General features: G+C 42.5%; 1 protein-coding gene across 6 annotated transcripts in view; it reads right to left on the bottom strand.

Moving 5' to 3' along the window:
- Positions 1-24,858, bottom strand: part of SCYL3 (SCY1 like pseudokinase 3) — a 395,128-nt gene that overhangs the window by 25,295 nt on the left and 344,975 nt on the right. For 4 of the 6 annotated variants that reach the window (XM_077276719.1, XM_077276718.1, XM_077276716.1 and 1 more), the window contains one exon: positions 19,687-19,860. The exons of the other annotated variants lie outside the window; for them this stretch is intronic. In XM_077276719.1, the coding sequence (XP_077132834.1) occupies positions 19,687-19,860 (174 nt within the window). The remainder of the gene's footprint in view (positions 1-19,686; positions 19,861-24,858) is intronic. 6 annotated transcript variants of the gene reach the window in all.

The following is a 24,858-nucleotide window of genomic DNA, read 5'->3' on the forward strand; positions in this document are numbered from 1 at the left end:
GATTTAACCAAATCCAATAATGGGTAAATATTAAATTGTAAATCAAATTGACTACGTTGAGACATATGGATTCCTAGATATTTGAAATTGGAGACGATGGGCAACAACGAGAGAGTTTCAAGGCGTGACATTGGGGTATGAGAAAGAGGCATCAGGGCAGACTTATCCCAGTTTATATAAAGACTGGAGAATTTGCTAAATTTCTCTATAATCGTTATTACATAGTTACATAGTTATTAAGGTTGAAGGAAGACTGTAAGTCCATCTAGTTCAACCCATAGCCTAACCTAACATGCCCTAACATGTTGATCCAGAGGAAGGCAAAAAAAAACCCATGTGGCAAAGAGTAACTCCACCATGGGGAAAAAAAATTCCTTCCCGACTCCACATACGGCAATCAGACTAGTTCCCTGGATCAACGCCTTATCAAGGAATCTAGTGTATATACCCTGTAACATTATACTTTTCCAGAAAGGTATCCAGTCCCCTCTTAAATTTAATTAATGAATCACTCATTACAACATCATACAGCAGAGAGTTCCATAGTCTCACTGCTCTTACAGTAAAGAATCCGCGTCTGTTATTATGCTTAAACCTTCTTTCCTCCAGACGTAGAGGATGCCCCCTTGTCTCTGTCTCAGGTCTATGATTAAAAAGATCATCAGAAAGGTCTTTGTACTGTCCCCTCATATATTTATACATTAAAATAAGATCGCCCCTTAGTCTTCGTTTTTCCAAACTAAATAGCCCCAAGTGTAATAACCTATCTTGGTATTGCAGACCCCCCAGTCCTCTAATAACCTTGGTCGCTCTTCTCTGCACCCGCTCCAGTTCAGCTATGTCTTTCTTATACACCGGAGACCAGAACTGTGCACAGTATTCTAAGTGTGGTCAAACTAGTGACTTGTATAGAGGTAAAATTATGTTCTCCTCATGAGCATCTATGCCTCTTTTAATACATCCCATTATTTTATTTGCCTTTGTAGCAGCTGCCTGACACTGGCCACTGAATATCAGTTTGTCATCCACCCATATACCCAGGTCTTTTTCATTGACGGTTTTGCCCAGAGTTTTAGAATTAAGCATAGTTATACATCTTATTACTTCTACCCAAGTGCATGACCTTACATTTATCCCCATTAAAGCTCATTTGCCATTTATCAGCCCAAGCTTCTAGTTTACATAAATCATCCTGTAATATAAAATTGTCCTCCCCTGTATTGATTACCCTGCAGAGTTTAGTGTCATCTGCAAATATTGAAATTCTACTCTGAATGCCCCCTACAAGGTCATTAATAAATATGTTAAAAAGAAGAGGGCCCAATACTGACCCCTGTGGTACCCCACTGCTAACCGCAACCCAGTCCGAGTGTGCTCCATTAATAACCACCCTTTGTTTCCTATCCCTGAGCCAGCTCTCAACCCACTTACACATATTTTCCCCTATCCCCATTACTCTCATTTTATGTAACAACCTTTTGTGTGGCACCGTATCAAAAGCTTTGGAAAAGTCCATATATACTACGTCCACTGGGTTCCCTTGGTCCAGTCCGGAACTTACCTCTTCATAGAAGCTGATCAAATTAGTCTGACATGAACGGTCCCTAGTAAACCCGTGCTGATACTGGGTCATAAGGTTATTCCTCTTCAGATACTCCAGTATAGTATCCCTTAGAATGCCCTCCAGGATTTTACCCACAGTAGAGGTTAAGCTTACTGGCCTATAATTACCGAGTTCAGTTTTTGCCCCTTTTTTGAATATTGGCACCACATTTGCTATACGCCAGTCCTGTGGTACAGACCCTGTTATTATGGAGTCTTTAAAGATTAAAAATAATGGTCTATCAATGACTGTACTTAGTTCCTGCAGTACTCGGGGGTGTATCCCATCCGGGCCCGGAGATTTGTCAATTTTAGTTATTTTTAGACGCCGCTGTACTTCCTGCTGGGTTAAGCAGGTGACATTTAATGGGGAATTTTTATCACTAGTCATTTTGTCTGCCATGGGATTTTCTTTTGTAAATACTGATGAAAAAAAGTCATTTAGCATATTGGCTTTTTCCTCATCCTCATCCACCATTTCCCCCAGATTATTTATAAGGGGGCCAACACTGTCATTTTTTAGTTTCTTACTATTTATATAGTTAAAGAATATTTTGGGATTATTTTTACTCTCTCTGGCAATGAGTCTCCCTGTCTCAATCTTTGCTGCCTTGATTTGCTTTTTACATAATTTATTTAATTTTCTGTATTTATTTAATGCCTCCTCACTACCTACTTCCTTTAATTCTCTAAATGCTTTCTTTTTGTCCCTTATTGCGCCCCTTACAGCTCTATTTAGCCATATTGGTTTCCTCCTATTTCTAGTATGTTTATTCCCATACGGTATATACTGTGCACAGGTCCTATCCAGGATGCTAATAAACGTCTCCCATTTTCTTTGTGTATTTTTGTGTCTCAGGATATCGTCCCAGTTAATTGCACCAAGATCCTCTCTCATCCGTTGGAAATTTGCCCTCCTGAAGTTTAGTGTCCTTGTCACCCCCCTACTACCCATCTTATTAAAGGTTACATGAAAACTTATTATTTTGTGATCACTATTCCCCAAGTGACCCCCAACCCTTATATTTGATATGCGGTCTGGCCTGTTGGTTAATATTAGGTCTAGCAGTGCCCCCCTCCTTGTTGGGTCCTGAACCAGTTGTGAAAGGTAATTGTCTCTCATAGTTGTCAAAAACCGATTACCTTTGATGGAACTGCAGGTTTCTGTTCCCCAATCTATTTCAGGGTAGTTGAAGTCCCCCATAATAATGACTTCTCCTTGAGTCGCAGCTTCATCTATTTGCTTTACGAGGATATTCTCCATTGCTTCCATTATTTTTGGAGATTTATAACAAATCCCTATCAGTAATTTATTATTTTTCCCCCCTCCCCTTATCTCCACCCACAGGGACTGATTCACCTATATTATCACGCAGGATGGGTTTTAAGGAAGATTTTACATATAGACACACCCCTCCCCCTCGCTTATCTGTACGGTCATTTCTGAACAGGCTATAGCCCTGCAAGTTAACAGCCCAGTCATGGCTCTCATCCAGCCACGTCTCAGATATCTCCACCATGTCATAATTATGCTCCAACAACATTAGTTCTAATTCATCCATTTTGTTGGCGAGGCTTCTGGCATTAGTATACATGCACTTGATGTTACTCTCTGTACCTCTATTCTTTCTTAAATTACTAACTGTTCTAACCCCACCCCCCATGCCACCGCCACCCCCAACTTCCTTATTTGTGCCCAGGTCTCTATCTGCACTATCTTCCCCTCCTATAAAATGAATACCCTCCCCCCCAATCCCTAGTTTAAACACTCCTCCAACCTTCTAACCATTTTCTCCCCCAGCACAGCTGCCCCTTCCCCATTGAGGTGCAGCCCGTCCCTAGCGTAGAGCCTGTAGCCAACTGAGAAGTCTGCCCAGTTCTGCAGGAACCCAAACCCCTCCTTCCTACACCAATTCTTGAGCCACTTATTAACCTCCCTAATCTCCCGTTGCCTCTCTGGCGTGGCACGTGGTACAGGCAGTATTTCGGAAAATACCACGTTGGAGGTCCTTGCTTTCAGCTTGCAGCCTAATTCCCTGAAATCATCTTTAAGGACCTTCCACCTACCTCTAACTTTGTCATTTGTGCCAATGTGCACCATGACCGCTGGGTCCTCACCAGCCCCTCCCAGTAATCTGTCCACCCGATCAGCGATGTGTCGGACTCGAGCGCCAGGTAGGCAGCACACCGTCCGACGATCCCTGTCTTTGTGACAGATTGCCCTATCTGTTCCCCTAATAATTGAGTCCCCCACTACCAGCACCTGTCTGGCCTGCCCTGCTCTCCTATTTCCCTCCTTACTGGAGCAGTCACTCCTCCGGCTTTCAGAGGACATGCCTGGCTGCAGCAGTGCTACCCCTGTACTGGCACCCCCCTCATCTGCCAACTTAGCAAACTTATTGGGGTGTGCCAGATCAGGACTAGTCTCCCTGGCACTCTTCCCTCTACCCCGCCTTCTGTCACCCAGCTAACTGCCACACTGTCCTGCAGCTCCATCCTACCATCCCCCTCCTCATCTATCCCATTGAGCGTCTGCTCTGTGAGCAGAAGACTCCTCTCCATATTGTCTATGGATCTCAGTGTTGCCAGCTGCACATTTAGATCCAGTATCTGGGTTTCCAAATGCACAATGTGCTCACATCTCGCACAGCAGTATGCACCCTCGACCAGCTGGTCAAGGACTGCATACATGTGGCAAGATGTGCACTGGATGGCATTAACAATTGTGGAGCACATTTCCTAATGGGGATTGCACCACACAGAAACGTTAATTAAAAATAAATACAAAGTATTAATTAAAAAAAAACAAAACAAAAAAAAACAGAAGCAATTCCTCCCTTGGAAACTCCCTGATTCCAAAGTCACTGAATCACAAGTCACACACTTACCGCCGTTCACACTTACGCTCAGGTCACACTCAGCTCGCTCACACTCGCTGTGCTGAAGATTTATAGATTTTTTTTTTCTCTCTATCTCCCCTCAACAGCAATCCACCTTGCTGTTCAGATGCACTTCCAAAAAGGACTTGAGCCCCAAACAGCTGCCCCTTATATCCCCTTAATTATGAGCCCCCACCCTAAGTTAACTCCTTATGAATATAGCTACTCCCAATTCAGCAACTCACACAAATTCACACAGGTATTTGTTAAAGGCCTTCCAAATACCTCCTCACTGAATCACAAGTCACACACTTACCGCCGTTCACACTTACGCTCAGGTCACACTCAGCTCGCTCACACTCGCTGTGCTGAAGATTTATAGATTTTTTTTTTTCTCTCTATCTCCCCTCAACAGCAATCCACCTTGCTGTTCAGATGCACTTCCAAAAAGGACTTGAGCCCCAAACAGCTGCCCCTTATATCCCCTTAATTATGAGCCCCCACCCTAAGTTAACTCCTTATGAATATAGCTACTCCCAATTCAGCAACTCACACAAATTCACACAGGTATTTGTTAAAGGCCTTCCAAATACCTCCTCACTGAATCACAAGTCACACACTTACCGCCGTTCACACTTACGCTCAGGTCACACTCAGCTCGCTCACACTCGCTGTGCTGAAGATTTATAGATTTTTTTTTTCTCTCTATCTCCCCTCAACAGCAATCCACCTTGCTGTTCAGATGCACTTCCAAAAAGCAAGTTATTACTTTCGGCAACGTATCCTCTGTTTGATCCATAAACATCACCATATCATCAGCAAAGAGACCAATGATGTCCACTCGATCCGCAATGTGTATTCCCTTGATATGAATAGAGGACCTCATCCGTATTGCCAAAGCCTCTATCGCCAGGGCAAATAGAGCCGGGGAGAGAGGACATCCCTGACGAGTTCCCCTATGTAAAGAAAAAGGCTCAGAAATAGAGTTATTCACAACCATACGTGGCTTGGGTTTTGTATATAATGAACTTATCCCTCTCAGAAATTTGTTCCCAAAACCATACTTCCGCAAACATGCAGAGAGGAAGGGCCACTCAAGGGAATCAAAAGCCTTAGCCACGTCCAGCGATGCCAGTGCCCATTTATTATCTGGTTCTAGGGAGCTATATTGAATGACTGACTGAACCCGCCTAATATTGATGGAGGTACTTTTTCCAGGCATAAAACCAGTTTGGTCCGGGTGTATAAGATCCAATATGATCGTGTTCAGCCTGGTAGCCAGAATTTTAGTAAAGATTTTACAGTCTACGTTCACTAAAGATATGGGTCGATACAATCCACAGTCCAGTGGATCTTTCCCCTCTTTCCTGAGCACAATAATGTTAGCATCATAAACCATTTCAGGCATACTCTCCCTCCCATATTCCCCTGAGTACCTTCAATAGAATTGGGCCAACTTATCTCGGTATTTTCTATATAGCTCAATGGGAAACCCATCAGGTCCCAGGGCCTTCAAAGTAGCCATATCCGCTATAGCGTGTTCTACTTCCTCCAAAGTAAACTCAGCATCCATAAAGGCCTGTTGGGATGGGCTCAATTAGGGGAACGTTATATCTGATAAGTAATCCAAGCATTCATAAACATCAAGACCGCTACTAGATTTATATAGTGATTTATAATAATCATGAAAACACTGAAGTTTCTCATCAGTAGAGGATACTAATAAGCCATCAAATGCACGAATCTGCAATATTGTGTTGGAGGTGTTACGTTGGCGTACTAAAGGTACCTTCACACGAAACGACTTTGTAACGATATCGCTAGCGATCCGTGACGTTGCAGCGTCCTCGCTAGCGATATCGTTTAGTTTGACACGCAGCAGCGATCAGGATCCTGCTGTGATGTCGCTGGTCGCTGAATAAAGTCCAGAACTTTATTTGGTCGTCCGATCGCCGTGTATCGTGTTTGAAAGCAAAAGCAACGATACCAGCGATGTTTTACACTGGTAACCAGGGTAAACATCGGGTTACCAAGCGCAGGGCCGCGCTTAGTAACCCGATGTTTACCCTGGTTACCAGCGTAAAAGTAAAAAAAACAAACAGTACATACTCACCTGCGCGTCCCCCAGCGTCTGCTTCCTGACACTTACTGAGCGCCGGCCCTAAAGTGAAAGTACAGCGGTGACGTCACCGCTCTGCTGTTAGGGCCGGAGCTCAGTCAGTGTCAGGAAGCAGACGCTGGGGGATGCGCAGGTGAGCATGTACTGTTTGTTTTTTTTACTTTTACGCTGGTAACCAGGGTAAACATCGGGTTACTAAGCGCGGCCCTGCGCTTAGCAACCCGATGTTTACCCGGGGACCTCGGCATCGTTGGTCGCTGGAGAGCGGTCTGTGTGACAGCTCTCCAGCGACCAAACAGCGACACTGCAGCGATCGGCATCGTTGTCGCTATCGCTGCAGCGTCGCTTCGTGTGAAGGTACCTTAAGAAAGCCAGGAGTGTACTGGCCTGATTCCCCAGCTCAAAGTAGGACTGACGGGTGAAAAATTTGCGTTTCGACTTAACATCTGCATGCTGGGTATACAACCTTTGGGAAGTAAGCCATTCAACCCTGTTACTGCTAGTCTGATTAGCTATATATGTGGCCTCCGAGTCCTTTAACCGCTGCTCTATCTCATCATCCTCCCTCGCCGTTACCCTTTTAATATAAGAGATTGTAGAGGACAAGCACCCCCTTAAGTATGCCTTTAGGGTATCCCAAAATAAGAAAAGAATGTCCAGCTTCTCAGAGTCCGTGAAAAAGAGTTTTCTTTACTCACAAACTTTAAACATGGAGGATACAGACTGCAGCACGAACCATATGGGTAAGAATCTCAACGCGTTTCTGCAGATCAAGCTCCCTTAATCATGACATGATCTTGTCATGATTAAGGGAGCTTGGTCTCCAGAAACGCATTGAGATTCTTACCCATATGGTTCGTGCTGAAGTCTGTATCCTCCATGTTTAAAGTTTGTGAGTAAAGAAAACTCTTTTTCACGGACTCGGAGAAGCTGGACATTCTTTTCTGGACTTTATACGCCTGGACACAGCGGGTCCGTGCTCCCGAGGTTTGGTTTATTGGTTTTGGTTTTTATCCCAAAATAAACCAAGATTCTGGGGTTCCGGATGGGTTAAAATGAAACAATTTAACTGATCGATCGTTCTATCACTAGAATCTATTAATTTCAACCAGAAGGGGTTCAATTTCCAGGATCTATTATTATTGGACTGCCCATATTTAAGTTTAAGAATAACCGGACTATGGTCCGAAATCCCCCTATTGCCATGTTCAACACTATCCACCCAGAATTCCAAGCCACTAGATCCAAATATATAATCTATACGAGATAGAGATCGCTTAGTAGATGAGTGGCAAGTGTACCCCCTAACCTCCGGGTGACTCATTCTCCATAGGTCTAACCAAACGCTGCCGTCCATAAATCGTGCCAATTGGGAAGGGGGCGGAGGTAAAGACTCCCCGTATACTGTGTCATCCAGTCTCAATCTGTCCATGGAGTTATCCATGACTAGATTAAAGTCACCCATACAAATAACATTAGCATCCGGATATTTTAAGGAGAAGCCCATTGCCATACAAAGAACCGATATGTTAGCAGGGGGAGGATTATATCACAATATCACATATTCACGTGAATTAATGAATGCATGTACAAAGACAAAACGACCCTCAGGGTCCCACCGTGCTTCCCTGGCCTCCCATCTAACCTCCTTGTGTATTAGCAGAGAAACCCCTCTTGAGTAGCTGGTATGGAATGCATGGAGAGACCATTGTACCCACGGCTTTTGCATACAACGAACCGTATCTCTAGTCAGATGCGTCTCCACTAGTGCTACAACATGAGGACGACACCTTTTAATCTGTGAAAATACCTTGATTTTCTTCCGAGGAGTCTTAATACCCCGTATATTCCAAGTCATGTATACAATCTCAGACCCCATATTTAAATGTAATAGGAAAAATAATGTGCATTATTATCCGGGTGAGGTTCAGAGACATCCCACAGAGCAGAAAATTAGTAGTGGCGGCGACCGAATACATAAAAATCAAAACTGGTATATAAAACCAAACAAAACTTGAACCATGGAGGAATATGATCCTATACTCCTACAATCAGATAGAAAAGGCGATACCCTCACTGAATCCAGCGTCCAGTATTGTTGACATCTTTCGCACCCATACGGAGAGCTCCATTTATTTTGCCGTTAGACAAAGAACCCAGATTAGGAGTCTTTCACATTGTACCCCTTGTGAGATCGCAACCATTCGGCTACCTCCGCTGGGTCTGTAAAGAATGAAGAGGAGCCTTCATGGACAATGCGGAGTCGGGCTGGATAAAGCATGGAGTAGATGACATTCTTATCTCTGAGTTGTTTCTTGACGTCCATGAATCGTGCCCGCTGCCTTTGAAGCTCCATGGAGAAGTCCGGAAAAATCGATATGGTAGCATTGTTGAATTTGATAGGGCCCTTCTGCTGTGCCAGATGAAGAATAGTCCCTACAATTAAGGAGACGTGCCAGAAAAGGTCGAGGCGGAGTTCCAGGGGAAGAGGTCTCGTTGGGACCCTATGGGCCCTCTCCACTGAGAATGTTGAGGAGAATCCATCCCACAGGGAGGTCTTAAGCCAGTCTTCCAGAAATTGTTCAGGTTGCTGACCCTCCGAACGCTCCGGTAGACCGATAATTCGAATATTATTGCAGCGCAATCTGTTTTCCAAATCATCTGCCTTTTGTTTCCAAGCGTTTACGCAGCCAGCAGCTTTTGTCAGTTTAGCCTCCATAGGAGTAATAGTATCTTCTATATGGGACACTCTTGTTTCCACCTCCGAAATACGCCCTCTCATAGCTTGCATGTCATGCCGTAGACGACCCACTTCAATATGTACGTCCTCTATTTTTTCCGTGAGAGATCTAGTGAGGGATATAGCCTGCATTAATTGCTCAGATGCCTGCTTAAGAGTCAGTTCGTCTTGTTCTCCCTCCTCATTGCTATCAGAAAGACGGCCTTTGCGTTGGGCCTGTGCAGGATTGTTTCTGAGAGTGCGCACATTATCAGGGGGATCATCCCTGGCGTATTTCCTTAGTTTATCAGCAGCCCCTGCTCCTTTAGGCCATGTGCACACGTTCAGGATTTTTAGCGTTTGTTTCGCGTTTTTTCGCTATAAAAACGTGATAAAAACGCGAAAAAAACGCTAACATATGCCTCCTATTATTTACCGTGTATTCCGCATTTTTTGTGCAAATGTTGCGATTTTTTCCGCGAAAAAATCGCATCGCGGAAAAAAAAGCAACATGTTAATTAAAAATGCGTAATTGCGGGGATTCCGCACACCTAGGAGTCCATTGATCTGCTTACTTCCCGCACGGGGCTGTGCACACCATGCGGGAAGTAAGCAGATTATGTGCGGTTGGTACCCAGGGTGGAGGAGAGGAGACTCTCCGCCACGGACTGGGCACCATATAATTGGCCAAAAATAAAAGAATTAAAATAAAAAATAGTCCTATACTCACCTTCGATGTCCCCGGAGTGTTCCCGCCTCATCGCTGCATGCTGCCGCTTCGGTTCTCATAGCTGGTGTGCGGTGAAGGACCTGTGATGACGTCACTTTCTTGTGATTGGTCGTGAGCGGTCATGTGACCGCTCACATGACCGCGACGTCATGGAAGGTCTTGCGCGCACACACCAGCTATAGGAAGAGGAACGGACGCCGCTGAAGAGATCGTCTGGGTGAGTATAAGCATTTTTTTTTATTATTTTTAAACATTCTATCTTTTACTATTGATGCTGCATAGGCTGCATCTATAGTAAAAAGTTGTGTAAATAGCCAAGAGAATCCTTTATGAAGTAAACTAAAACATAACCTTTAATGTTACTATTATAAAAACATTTTATGGACAATAAACGTGATAAAGTGCAAACAGTGCATACCAGTGCTCAGTAAAAAAATGGTTTTGTCTCACCAAATTGATTGTTGGTTCCTGGCAGGAGCCTATTGATGCTTGAAGGGGGAGGGGGAAGAAGAGTAATCGCTGTACTACCCCAGTTGTCTGGGCGACATCCGCAATAAAAGAGATACATCTGTGGCAAGACACGTTAATGGTTTACATACTGGGGATGTGAGGGCCATACAGTTTATGGGCATCGAGAAAGTGACGCCACCGAGAAGGGGTGGAGACTATGACAGGATTCTGCTCCAAAGGGAATCAAGGTGGATATTTCGCCTCAATACGTGTCATCCACATGGCCTAAACGAGCAATTGAGCTATAGATGTTTCCTTTGAACATGAACTTATGATTTATGTAAAAAAAAAATTTCTGGTTTTGCTGCTGTATATTTATAGGTTGGTGTTTTGGATCTTGTCCTTTAGGAATGTTGAGCCAATGAAACAGATCCTATGTCGTCTATCAAGACGGAACCAGTAATATATTAGCCACTGCTATATTTTACATATCCGTATCTCTGGCCCTGACATATGTGGCATAAATTGAGAACTGTGTGTTTTTTATGGACAGTTTTATCAGGACTGTTTCTTTCCCTTTTCCCTATATGGTTTCTTTACATGGTTTCCTCGTATATATTGAATATCTGCCGTGTGTCCCTTGAATAGTTATTGCTTTATAAATCCTGATCCCATACAATTGGTATCAAGGATTACAGTGTAAGACAAATCTAGAAATCTAGAGTTGTCCCGTTGGGTTGAGGTAGCTGTTTCATATAGGACTACCGTGTTTCTACCCATCATGGTTCAAATTCTCATTGTGTGTAATATTTTACCATTATTTTTAACCTGAAATGGTATTCATATGGACATCGGGATGCTGCCATATTTAGAGCATTGTTTATGAGTAAAATTGAGGCCATAGATTATATCACTTTACTATGAAGTATAAGAACATGTCATCTGGATACAGTAATAAGCACCAATGTAACGATATTTGGAGAAGATGACTAGGAAAATATATGGGTTTCCATATTTACACCAGGTATCTTTCCCATAGTGTCCATATGTGCAGTGCAATAACAGCAGAAGCTCCCTCCCCTCCCTTCGCTTTTTTTCTGATACAGTACGTATTTTATACAGGCAAAATAATTTATGAATAACAAGGACACCCCTAAAGGTGATGAACGCTTACATTACATGCTTTCATATATTGCTGATAATGAGTTCATGTGTAAATGCGGGCGCGATGGTTTTAACCGCTATAAGACGCGCGTTACTAAGGAGACGGGGACTCCGTTATACAGGAAGTCTTTTTTCTTTTCTCCTTTCTCTTGATCTGAATGGCGCATGCGCATTAAGCATAGGTCCAGGGAAGGGAAAACCGGAAGTGAGGGCGGTATGTTTTCCTGAATGCACGCACTGCGGGGGAGAACGCAGGTATGATTGATATAGCAGCTCCGGCACCGGAGATGTATATTGATAGTAATGGCGACACAACGCCATGGAATACCACGTGGCCCTATGGAAACAAAGGTAGGACGCCACATAACTACCCTTTCAAAAAGAGGAAACTATTTAAGGGGGAATACTTCCGTCCTGTGTCTCACCCTACCATTTAGTCTATGCCGAAAACCAGATGCATCGGACACATAGCAGTCACCTCCCGATGGAGGGGCGCTTTTTTTGAATATAATATCCCACAATTCTATATTTCCCCTGATGAGTCTCACTGATGTGAGAGGAAACGCGTAGGGAAGTCTAATTTTTTCTCTTTTTTGTGTGGTGGGTACAAATACTTAGCCTGACTTGGGTACTGCCCTTGTCAGGGCAGGAGCAATACAAGGGGCACGACTGGGGTAGTACAGCGATTACTCTTCTTCCCCCTCCCCCTTCAAGCATCAATAGGCTCCTGCCAGGAACCAACAATCAGGGTATGTGCACACGTTCAGGATTTCTTGCAGAAATTTCCTGAAGAAAACCGGAAATTTTCTGCAAGAAATCCGCATTTTTTTTTTTGCGTTTTTTTTCCGTTTTTTTCGCGTTTTTTTAGCATTCTGCAAGCGTAATTAGCTTGCAGAATGCTAAAGTTTTCCAAGCGATCTGTAGCATCGCTTGGAAAACTGACTGACAAGTTGGTCACACTTGTCAAACATAGCGTTTGACAAGTGTGACCAACTTTTTACTATAGATGCAGCTTATGCAGCATCTATAGTAAAAGATAGAATGTTTAAAAATAATAAAAAAAATAAAAAAATGCTTATACTCACCCAGACATCTCCTCACCGGCGTCCGGCTCCTCTTCCTATAGCTGGTCTGTGCGCACAGGACCTACCGTGACGTCACGGTCACGTGAGCGGTCACATGACCGCTCACGACCAATCACAGGACAGTGACGTCATCGGCGAGGTCCTTCGCCGCACACCAGCTAAAGGAACCGAACGGCAGCGTGCAGTGGAGGCGGGAACACTGCGCGGGACATCGAGGGTGAGTATAGGACTATTTTTTATTTTATTTCTTATTTTTTGACCACTTATATGGTGCCCAGTGCGTGGAGGAGAGTCTCCTCTCCTCCACCCTGGGTACCAACCGCACATAATCTGCTTACTTCCCGCATGGTGGGCACAGCCCCGTGCGGGAAGTAAGCAGATCAATGGACTCCTAGGTGTGCGGAATCCCTGCAATTCCGCATTTTTAATGAACATGTTGCTTTTTTTTCCGCTATGCGATTTTTTCGCGGAAAAAATCGCAACATTTGCACAAAAAATGCGGAATACCTTGTAAATAATAGGAGGCATATGTTAGCGTTTTTTTCGCGTTTTTATCACGTTTTTATAGCGAAAAAACGCGAAAAAAACGCTAAAAATCCTGAACGTGTGCACATGGCCTCAATTTGGTGAGACAAAACCATTTTTTTACTGAGCACTGGTATGCACTGTTTGCACTTTATCACGTTTATTGTCCATAAAATGTTTTTATAATAGTAACATTAAGGGTACGTTCACACAGGACTTTTTTGCTGCTTTTTTTTATGCTAATTTAGGTGCGGTTTTTTGGTGCGTTTTTTGGGTACGTTCACACAGGACTTTTTTGCTGCAGATTTTTGCTACAGATTTTTGCTGCAGATTTTTGCTGCTTTTTTTATGCCAATTTTCAGCTGCTAGGACACCTCACAATGGCTCTTCACACCTTACTACCAGGAACTCCCTCACAATAGATCACAATCAGGACACCTCACAATGGCTCTTCCACCTCACAATGGCTCACAATGGCTCTTCACACCTCACAATGGCTCACAATGGCTCTTCACACCTCACTAACCACACCCCTAAGCTCTTGGCTGTGAGATCCCTTCCTGCTGGCCATGATTTTCTGCACAAAAAAAGCAGCAAATAATGCTACATGCGTTTTTTCAGCGTTTTTTTCATCACCCATTCAAGTCAATAGGTGAAAAAACGCTGCAAAAACGCAGCAAAAACGCTGAAAGAAGTGACATGCCCTATGTCCAAAAAAAGCAGCAAAGCAGAAAATACTGATCAAACAAAAAACCAACGTGTGTGCATGAGATTTCTGAAATCTCATAGGCTTTACTGGTACTGTAAAAAGCAGCAGAAAATTAGCATTAAAAAAAGCAGCAAAAAAAAGCAGCAAAAAAGTCCTGTGTGAACGTACCCTAAAGGTTATGTTTTAGTTTACTTCATAAAGGATTCTCTTGGCTATTTACATATATTCTTTACTAGAGATTGCTTGGAAGTGTCTTGACTTGATACATCTTGCTTGTTATAATTATAGTAAAAAGTTGGTCACACTTGTCAAACAGTATGTTTGACAAGTGTGACCAACCTGTCAATCAGTTTTCCAAGCGATGCTACAGATCGCTTGGAAAACTTTAGCATTCTGCAAGCTAATTACGCTTGCAGAATGCTAAAAAAAACGAAAAAAAAAAATGCGGATTTCTTGCAGAAAATTTCCGGTTTTCTTCATGAAATTTCTGCAAGAAATCTGGACGTGTGCACATACCCTTAGAGTGATGCATGGCAGGCAGCTAAAAGGACTCCACAAAGTAATCACAATTGTAGTAATAGATAGTCCGTGCCCTAATCGCAGACCCAGCAGAGTTAAGTACGGGACTGTATTCCAAAAAGGCCACTGAACAGGCAGCTGAGGAACCGAGAATTATAAAGGCAGTAGCTTTAATGTTCACCTGGGCTCTAAATATCTGAGCGGGTTCACAGTCTCCACAGGGGGAATAGCAGGGAGGGGGGTTAATCACTCTAATGTTATGGCGCTGGCAGATGAAGTGTCTATCTGATAGGGGGGACGCAGGGCCCAATTTTTCAGGGCACACACCGCACCACCCCCTTATTATCCCAGGTTAAGCGCTCACCTTTCAAGCAGCACTGCAAATATAGTAAAGAGCGCCACTTCCCTTACTGTTAGGGTGCGTGCTGTAATAATGGCTGCTGCCCCCCGCAGGCACCGTCGTCCTCCTCAGGTTCCCTGGCTCATGCACACGAGTGTTCCACAGCGCTCACCGCTAAGGTCCGGCGACTGCCGATTCCAAGGGGGAAGAAGCCCGGCACTAATAGAAGTCGGCGCCACGTCCTGTCTCCTGGAGCGCGCACACTGAAGATGGCCGCCACTGCACGTGGAGTCTTCTGACCGTCCCAGCCACCGCAGCTCCCGACATCTCAGATCCTCACAGCAGCAGTCCGGAGGGCTCACCAGGCTCCTGAGGATATGGGGTTCCAGCCCCACTCAATACAGCTCGTTAATACGAGGTCCAAATGGCAGGATAGGCTCAGGATATGTGGAGCTCACACTAGGTGCGTCTTCCTTCTTCGGCTACATAGCCACGCCACCCAGGTAGATGCAATGTTTGGATCACCTCTTATTGTACTTTATTGCAATGGTGGAGCCAAAAAACGTAAATTATGGCATTTTGATTTTTTTCTCGTTATGCAGTTCATTGATCGGATTAATTTATTTGTGTATATGTGTATTTTTTTGTTTTATTTTCAATGAAGCAAAAGGGTGGTGATTTGAACTTATGTCTTTCTTTCATACTAGTAAATATTTGTTATTTTCTTTTACTTTTTATTGCATGTGTTAGTCCCTTAGGGGATTTGAAGCTGCAATTGTTTGATTGCTCCTGCTCTACATACAGTGCTTCAGCAAATCACCCCCGACTCATGACAACTCATTGGCGCCACATGATCATAACATGGGCGCGCTGATGGCAGCTTGGAATGATGCGCGCCCTTGCCGGCGAGTGTTAAATCCCACTGTCAGTGATTGGCAGCGGGATGTAACAGGTTAACAGCTGCGGGCAAAGCACTGCTCCACCTCCAGCTGCTCAAGACACATGGTAGCTGATTAAATCAGCTGTCATGTGTGGGGGAAAATGTGCAGGCATGTCATGTCGTGTCCCTGAGTCCACATCAAAGGCACGGAAACGACATGACATAAATGTAAGTCATATGTTGTGAAGGGGATAAGTACAATGAGTCACAAAGAAAACTCTCAAAATCGAAGGATGTGTAGAATTGTTCCAGAGTTATTATCCCTTAAAGTCACATATCAAGAATTGAAAAATTCGGCCTGGTCAGGAAGGTGAAAACTAGCTTTAATGGGAAGGGGTTAAAGGCTCTTGTTCTTTCATTTACTTTAACCTCTTCACTCCCAAGGGTGGTTTGCACGTTAATGACCAGGCCACTTTTTACAATTCTGAACACTGTCCCTTTATGAGGTTATAGCTCTGGAACGCTGCAACGGACCCAGTGATTCTGACATTGTTTTCTCGTGACATATAGTACTTTATGATAGTGGTAAAATTTATTTTATATTACTTGCTTTTATTTGTGAAAACCCCCCCAGAAATTTGGCGAAAATTTCGTATTTTTCCAACTTTGAATTTTTAAGTCCTTAAATTACAGAGATAGGTTACACAAAATACATAAGTTACATTTCCCACATGTCTAGTTTACATCAGCACAATAATAACAATAATTTTTATTTATATAGCACCAACATATTCCGCAGCACTTTACAATTAAGCGGGGACATGTACAGACAAATTCAATACAAGTTAAGACAATTTAAACAGTGACATTAGGAGAGAGGTCCCTGCTCGCAAGCTTACAATCTACAAGGGAATGGGGGGGACACAATAGGTGAAAAGTGCTTGTTATTTCAGGTCTGGCAATTATAATAACTAGGGATTTTCATTATAAAGCACAATTTTGGAACCAAATTTTTTTTTGTTAGGGAGCTATAAGGGTTAAAATTTGACCAGCGATTTCTCATTTTTACTACACCATTTTTTTTTTAGGGACCACATCAGATTTGAAGTCAATTTGAGGAGTTTATATGATAGAAAATATCAAGAAGTGACACCATTCTAAAAACCGCACCCCTCAAGGTGCTCAAAACCACATTGAAGAAGTTTATTAACCCTTCAGGTGCCTCACTGGAATTTTTGGAATGTTAAAAAAAAAAAAATGAACATTTATGTTCTTTTCACAAAAAAATTACTTTAGATTCAATTTATTTTATTTTACCAAGGGTAACAGGAGTAATTGGACCCCAAAAGTTGTCATGCAATTTATCATGAGTACGCCTATACCCAAAATGTGTGGGTAAAGCACTGTTTGGGTGCATGGCAGAGTTAGGAAGGGAAGGAGCTATTTGATTATTCAATGCAAAATTGGATGGAATTGAGATAGGATGCCCTGTCACATTTGGAGAGCCCCTGATGTGCCTAAAGAGTGGAAACCCCCCGCAAGTGACCGCATTTTGGAAACTAGACCACCTAAGGAACTTATCTAGATGTGTTGTGAGAACTTTGAACCCCCAAGTGTTTCACTAAAGTTTTTAACGCCGAGCCGTGAAAATAAAGATTTTTTTCCCACAAAAATTATTTTTTAGCCCCCAGCTTTGTATTTTCCCAAGGGTAACAGAAGAAATTGGACCCCAAAAGTTACTGTCCAATTTGTCCTAAGTACTCTGATACCCATATGTGGGAGAAAACTACTGTTTGGGCACACGTCGGGGCTCGGAAGGGAAGAAGTGGCATTTTGGAATGCAGACTTTGACGGAATGTTCTGCGGGCGTCATGTTGCGTTTGCAGAGCTACTGATGTGCCTAAACAGGGGAAACACCCCACAAGTGACTCCATTTTGGAAACTAGACCCCCAAGGAACTTATCTAGATGTGTTGTGAGAACTTTGAACCCTCAAGTGTTTCACTAAAGTTTATAACGCAGAGCCGTGAAAATAAAAAATCATTTTTTTCCCACAAAAATTATTTTTTAGCCCTCAATTTTTTATTTTCCCCAGGGTAACAGGAGAAATTGGACTGCTAAACTTGTTGTACAATTTGTCCTGAGTGCGCCGATAGCCCATATGTGGGGATAAACCACTGTTTGGGCGCACGGCAGAACTTGTAAGGGAAGGAGCGCCGTTTTACTTTTTCAACACAGAATTGGCTGGAATTGAGATCGGACGTCATGTTGCGTTCGGAGAGCCCCTGATGTGCCTAAACAGTGGAAACCCTCCAACCCTAACCCAACACACCCCTAACCCTAATCTCAACTCTAACCACACCCTTAACCTGAACACACCACTAACCCTAATAACAACCCTAACCATAAACCTAACCACCACCTAACCCAACCGTAAACGTAATTCAAACCCTAACTTTAGCCTCAACCCTAACCCTAACTTTAGCCACAACCCTAAACCCTAACTTTAGCCCCAATCCTAACCCTAAATTTAGCCCCAACCCTAACCCTAGCCCTAACCCTAATGGGAAAATGGAAATAAATACTTTATTTTATTATTTTTCCCTAACTAAGGAGGTGATAAAGGGGAGTTTGATTTACTATTTATAGTGGGTTTTTTTGTTTGGCAGCTGTGACACACTAAAAGACGCTTTTTATTGCAAAAAATTGTTTTTGCATAACAACATTTTGAGAGCTATAATTTTTCCTTATTTTGGTCCACAGAGTCATGTGAGGTCTTGTTTTTTGTGGGACGAGTTGACATTTTTAATGGTACCATTTTCAGGCACATTACTTTTTTGATCGCTTTTTATTCCGATTTTTGTTAGGCAGAATAAACAAAAACCAGCAATTCCCAAATTTATTTTAAGGGGGGAGGGTTTATACCGTTCCGCGTTTGTTAAAATAGATAAAGCAGTTTTATTCTTCGGGTCAGTACGATTACAGCGATACATCATTTATATCATTTTTTTTAAGATTTGACGCTTTTACTTTTAAAAACTACTTTATATAAAAAATAATTGTTTTTGCATCGCTTTATTATGAAAGCTATAATTTATTTTATATGTATGGCGGCTTGTGTTTTGCGGGACAAGATGACGTTTTCAGCGGTACAATGTTTATTTATATCCGTCTTTTTGATCGCGTGTTATTCCACTTTTTGTTCGGCGGTATGATAAAGCATTGTTTTTTGCCTTTTTTTTTTACGGTGTTCACTGAAGGGGTTAACTAGTGGGACAGTTTTATAGGTCGGGTCATTACGGACGTGGCGATACTAAATATGTATACTTTTATTGTTTGTTTGTTTTTTATTTACATAAAGAAATTTATTTATTGGAATATATCTTTTTCTTTATTTAGGAATTTAAAAATAAATATTTTTAGAGTGTTTTTTTTTTACGTTTTTACTTAGTCCCAGGGTGGGACATCGCTATATATTGTCAGATCGCTGATCTGACACTGTGAACAGCACTGTTAGATCAGCGATCTGGCATGCAGTGTAGGCTTGCCGGTGCCTGCTCTCAGCAGGCGCCAGCAAGCCACCTCCCTGCAAGTCCCCGCGGCCATCTTGGGAGGAGGACGTAGGAGACCCTCTGAACAACGCAATCACATTGCGTTGTTCTGAGGGTCTCAGGGAAGCACGCAGGGAGCCCCCTCCCTGCGCGTTGCTTGCCTATGGCGCCGGAACACTGCGGTCTTGTTTGATCGCAGTGTTCCGGGGGTTAATGTGCCGGGAGAGGTCCGTGACCGCTCATGGCACAGATGCCAGCTGTGATAATCAGCTGACACCCGTCCGCGCTCCCCCTGTGAGCGCGGCTGATCGCAAATATGACATACTATCCCGTCGATGGTCATAAGGGCCTGGGTCACCTCGACGGGATAGTACGTCGGATGTCAGAAAGGGGTTAATATAATAGTGACTCTTACTTGCAGTGTGAAAATCATTCTTTCTGTACTTGTTCAAAAGGTCTTGTGTATGCAATTCTTCCTTACTCAAACAATTTGGATTTACTTCTGGAAAGTTGCTTTTAGCTAAAACAGTTGATTCGCTGCTTTGTGTTGCCAGACTCAGAAGATTACTGGCAAACTGTACCGGAGAACCTGTTGGGAACACAAGGACATATAAAAACTTCATCTGATATAACAGTGATATTTAGGCTATGTGCGCATGTTGTGCATTTGCTTGAGTAAAATTCTGCCCAGTTTCTGCCTCTCTTGGCAGAAAACGCAATTGAAAATTTTTATGCGGTTTTGATGCGGATTTTCATGCATTTTTGTAAATCCATACAGCTCAATAAAGATATTTTATAAATAAAAAAAAAAAAGAATTGTGATGTCATTTCCTTGTTCAACCTCTTCAGCTAGATACCCTCATTAATATTAAATAAGGACACACATCAGACTATATTCCATATCAATCAAACCGAAAACAGAGAATTAAAGACACACTGTAGTGTCATTGTATTGGACAAAAGAACGGACACTATCAGAACCTACAACCTATACTAGACATAGTCAAAGTCCAAATATGTAAAAATATATATAAATTTTTATTAAAAAGTTACAAGTAATAACTCACACATAATAAGAAAAGGCGATGAAAAAAGTGGCGCACAGTGTCAACAAATTCCCACTGCACAAATCCATAAATCAAGTATCAGGTATGGGGTAAGAACAATATACATAATCAATGATGGTATAATATATAGCTGTGCAAATAATGCATATTGGTCCACTGCCAAAAAGATCAAAGTCATTTATACAACAAACTGGGAGATATTCACAGTCATAGAATCACATATTATAAATAAGAAAAGGACAGCAAACCCAGAGATATACATATCATGAAGTCAAAATCATAGGCAGGGAAAATTAACCCAATAAGGGCATCTCACCCATTGTAACCCGTATATGGAAGTGAAGAGGAACCAGCCCCGACACGCGTTTTGCGTGGGCTTCCTGGGGGGGGCCGTGACTCCTTGTGTGCTATGCCGATAATTTATAGGAGCAGTTAATTCTTACATTATCCTCAGGTGCATCTTGTTGGAACGGGTGGGGAGTCGGTGCATACGCGCTGGGAATCACCGCTAAAGTCGGCGCGGCTTCCGGCATTCACAGTGACGCTGCAGGCAGGGGAAATCCCCTGGTGACGTCAAATCCCGCGAGAGCCACCACAGAGCGCAGATCACAGCACCAAACAGGCATATAATCACACCACGCATGCGCCCGACCCAAACTCCACGCCAGGAGAAAGAGGAAGACTATCACCCCTATAACAGAGGTAACAATGCAAGATGAATAAATCTGGAGCACACATCCCAATACTAGAACCATATAACTAATAATGACATTAAAGTGACAGTGCAGTGCTAATAGCAGCACTAAAGTGTATGTAATTAAGATGCCAAAATGAAAGCATCAATTATCAATGTGACAAAATGTTAAATAAATGAATTCAAAACAATGAATCCATAGCATAACCATTAATAAATACCGGACATACAACTAAACAGATGTACACGTAAAGAAAAAAACAACATATACTTATAAAGTCCATACATATTAAATATATACTATAATAAGAATCGACGTGATCCGTGTTCAATGTTGATCCAGTGAAGAAATATACAGTTGTATGAAGTTGGGGCTCCATATTTTCATCTGCCGATAAATAGTTGCTCCATGCTCCAAAAGAATAAACATTGAAAGCTAAAAAAGAACAATAAAACAAAAAGACACACACAATTAAAATAAGATCCAAATGATGTGAAGCTCACAAGGATATATATTACAAGAAACAGGAGAAACTCAGTTGCACATTTAAGCCTGCTGGTGTCATAGTGCCAAGTAGAGTGATCCAACGGCATTCTAATTGCGCCAATTTTCTCTTTAGGTCTCCCCCTCGAATTCCACCCCTAATCCGGTCTATCCCTTTTACTTTAAAATCCGCAGGATTACAATGGTGGTATTGCTTGAAGTGGCGTGGAATGGTTTTTAATGTTGAGATGTCAGATGTTTCTCGAGCTGCCAAGATGTCTTTGACATGCTCACGAACACGTATACGTAATTCACGCGACGTTAGACCTATATACACTAAATTACAAGTACATGTCGCGTAGTACACAACATGATCAGTACTACAGGAGATATACTGTGTAATTTTATATTCTCTATTGCGGTCAGATGAAAAAAGTTTGTAGATCTCGTCATATTATTACACGCCAAGCAATCGCCGCATGGGAAGACACTGACACTACAGTGTGTCTTTCTTTGTTTTCGGTTTGGTTGATATTGAATATATCCCTATTCTGTGTTTTCACAGCTAGTATCTCCGAACAAATGGACTTCAAAGCACGCAAAAAGGCATGGTTCTCACAATTTGAAAAGGTGTTTGGCGGTGGTCCCGGTGTCAATTTGGACTCTAGATCCAAGGATGGTGTGGAGCTCACGAGCAAATACAAGGAACTTATGCACAGACGTATTCGTCTGTGGTGGAACAAAGCTTTTCTGGAGAAGTATATGTCATGTGGATTGATACCAAGGGGATTGCGGGTTCAGGTCTTCCCCTGTTATAATGTTGAGGATCAGGATTTTAAAAATCAGTGGGAGGCATTGGCCAGTCAATGTTCAAAAGAATGTATTAATCTTTTGATTCAGTCTAATGAGGCCATGCTAAAAGAATTCTGCCTCATTCAAGAGGAGATCAACAAAACACTGACCCCAGAATCGACTCAGGAATTTAATAGAAACCTTGACCTTGAGACCAAGAAATGGGAGACTGAAACTATATCTACGAAAAGTAAAAAATATCAGAGACTGTTCAGACCTACAAAATAGTAGGATATATAGATGGAGACAGAGAAGTAGAACTGTGACTTCATCCTCTAGAGCGAGATCGATCTCTTTCTCCTCTGTATCTTCCATTAATGATAGATCCACACATTTTGAAAAAACTAAAATTATGACAGATAGGAGGGAGAATAATAAATAACAGTGGCAGAAATTGATTCGCAACAGCAACAAACGTAAAATTACGTCATCTCCTACTAAGGAGAAAAAATCTCGCAATAATGCTTTAGAGGTAATCAATTTATCATCACGTATAATTTCTCCAGCACAACATGAAGTTTTAAGCCTAAGCCTTTCCTTTTCACCCACTAATAATTTTGATTATTTTACAGCCTTAAAAGATCTACATTTGTTTTCCCGCAAGTTGGTTCTTAAAAAATTAAGTCACAAATCCAACACTGTGGATCCCATATGGAACCCGGTTGAGCAAGAGGCGATCAGGATTCTTGAAGAATTGGCCAATGAATCAGAAACGACTTCCACATGTATTCCTCTTCCGGCTGTCTTCTCACGTTGTACCACGCTTCCCCCCTTGTCACTGTGCCCCCAAGTGGAGATATTTACTAAATTGGTTTCAGAGGATTTCCGAACCATTAGTAATAGAGTTAAGAAGGATAACCTTACCCATATACAGAGGAGAGCCTTAGATGAAATTAAATCCATGGATGATGTGATCATAAAGCCAGCAGACAAGGGGGGAACGTGGTCATTTGGACAGTGGAGAGTTATGAAAGGGAAGCCTTTAACCAATTGCGGAATCGCGATACATATACACCTATCTTATAACCCTACAGCTACTTTTTTCTGAGGAACTTAGAGGCATTTTGGGGAGAGCCCTGAATGATGGGGTGATTAATAAGAAAACTTTTATGGGTTTGATGGTTGAATCCCCAGTGGTCCCCACACTACATCTCCTTCCGAAGGTCCACAAAGACACTGTTTATCCACCAGGGTGTCCGATTGTCTCTGGCATTGGAGGGCTATGCGATCCCATCTGCAAATACATTGACTACTTTCTCAAAATGTAGGTGGAGACGCTGCCACCCTATGTCAGGGACACTACAGACGTCCTGAGGTGTCTAGATGGCCTACATCTCAAACCTGACATGTATTTTGTGACAGCCGACGTGGAGTCGTTATATACATCTATTGACCATAATGTTGGCCTTGAGGCCACTAAATTTTACTTACGGTCAAGCAATATTCAAACTGAGGTCTGTGATCTGGTGTTGGAGCTGTTGCGGTTCGTGTTCACTCCCAATTTTTTTAATTTTAAAGATCATTTTTTTCTACAGCGTCGCGGTACCGCCATGGGGGCGGCATGTGCGCCCTCTTACGCTAATCTCTTCATGGGATACTGGGAGAGGGACATTTTCCAGGAGGGCGCACATTCCGCTCCCCAAATTATTGGCTGGTACCGCTACATTGACGATATTTTATTTATTTGGCAAGGATCTGTTCAAGATCTACATATGTTTATGTCTTCAATGAACCGCAATGACTCCAACATCAGACTCACATATACGTTCAACCAAAAGGAGATTCCATTTCTGGACATCTCTTTGAATGTCCGAGAAGATGGATGGTTAGAAACTAATTTATATCATTAGGAGACATCCACTAACTCTTTATTACATGCCTCTTCAGCCCGTGCAGGCTCGGTCATTAGAGTAATACCAACTGGGCTGTTCCTCCATGCTAGAATTTGTTCGTCTGATCTAGGGTTCGAACAACAGGCCATTGACCTAGGTAAAAGATTTGCTGATAGGGGGTACAGCAAAAGATCGATTAAGAAGGGATATCAGCGAGCAAGGAGTAGTAGACGTACTTATCTTTTGGCTAGTACAAAAAGTAATAAAAAATTAGATTCGGCAGTACGCTTTGTCTCCACCTACAATCATCAGTGGGAGTTAATGCGTAAAATCCTGAACCGACATTGGTCGGTTCTAATGACAGAACCTATCTTGTCTAAATTTTTATCTCAAACTCCTCTTATGACACCTAGAAGGAATAAGAATCTTAGGGACATTTTTGTCCATAGTCACTATGTCAGGAAACCCAAAAACTTTTTCGGTGCAGGTAAAAAAACATGGGGTTTCTTCCCATGCGGCGATTGCTTGGCGTGTAATAATATCACAAGATCTACAAACTTTTTTTCATCTGACCGCAACAGAGAATATAAAATTACACAGTAAATCTCGTGTAGTACTGATCATGTTGTGTACTACGCGACATGTACTTGTGATTTAG

Source organism: Ranitomeya variabilis, chromosome 8 (genome assembly GCF_051348905.1).
Source record: "Ranitomeya variabilis isolate aRanVar5 chromosome 8, aRanVar5.hap1, whole genome shotgun sequence".
Taxonomy (NCBI): domain Eukaryota; kingdom Metazoa; phylum Chordata; class Amphibia; order Anura; family Dendrobatidae; genus Ranitomeya; species Ranitomeya variabilis.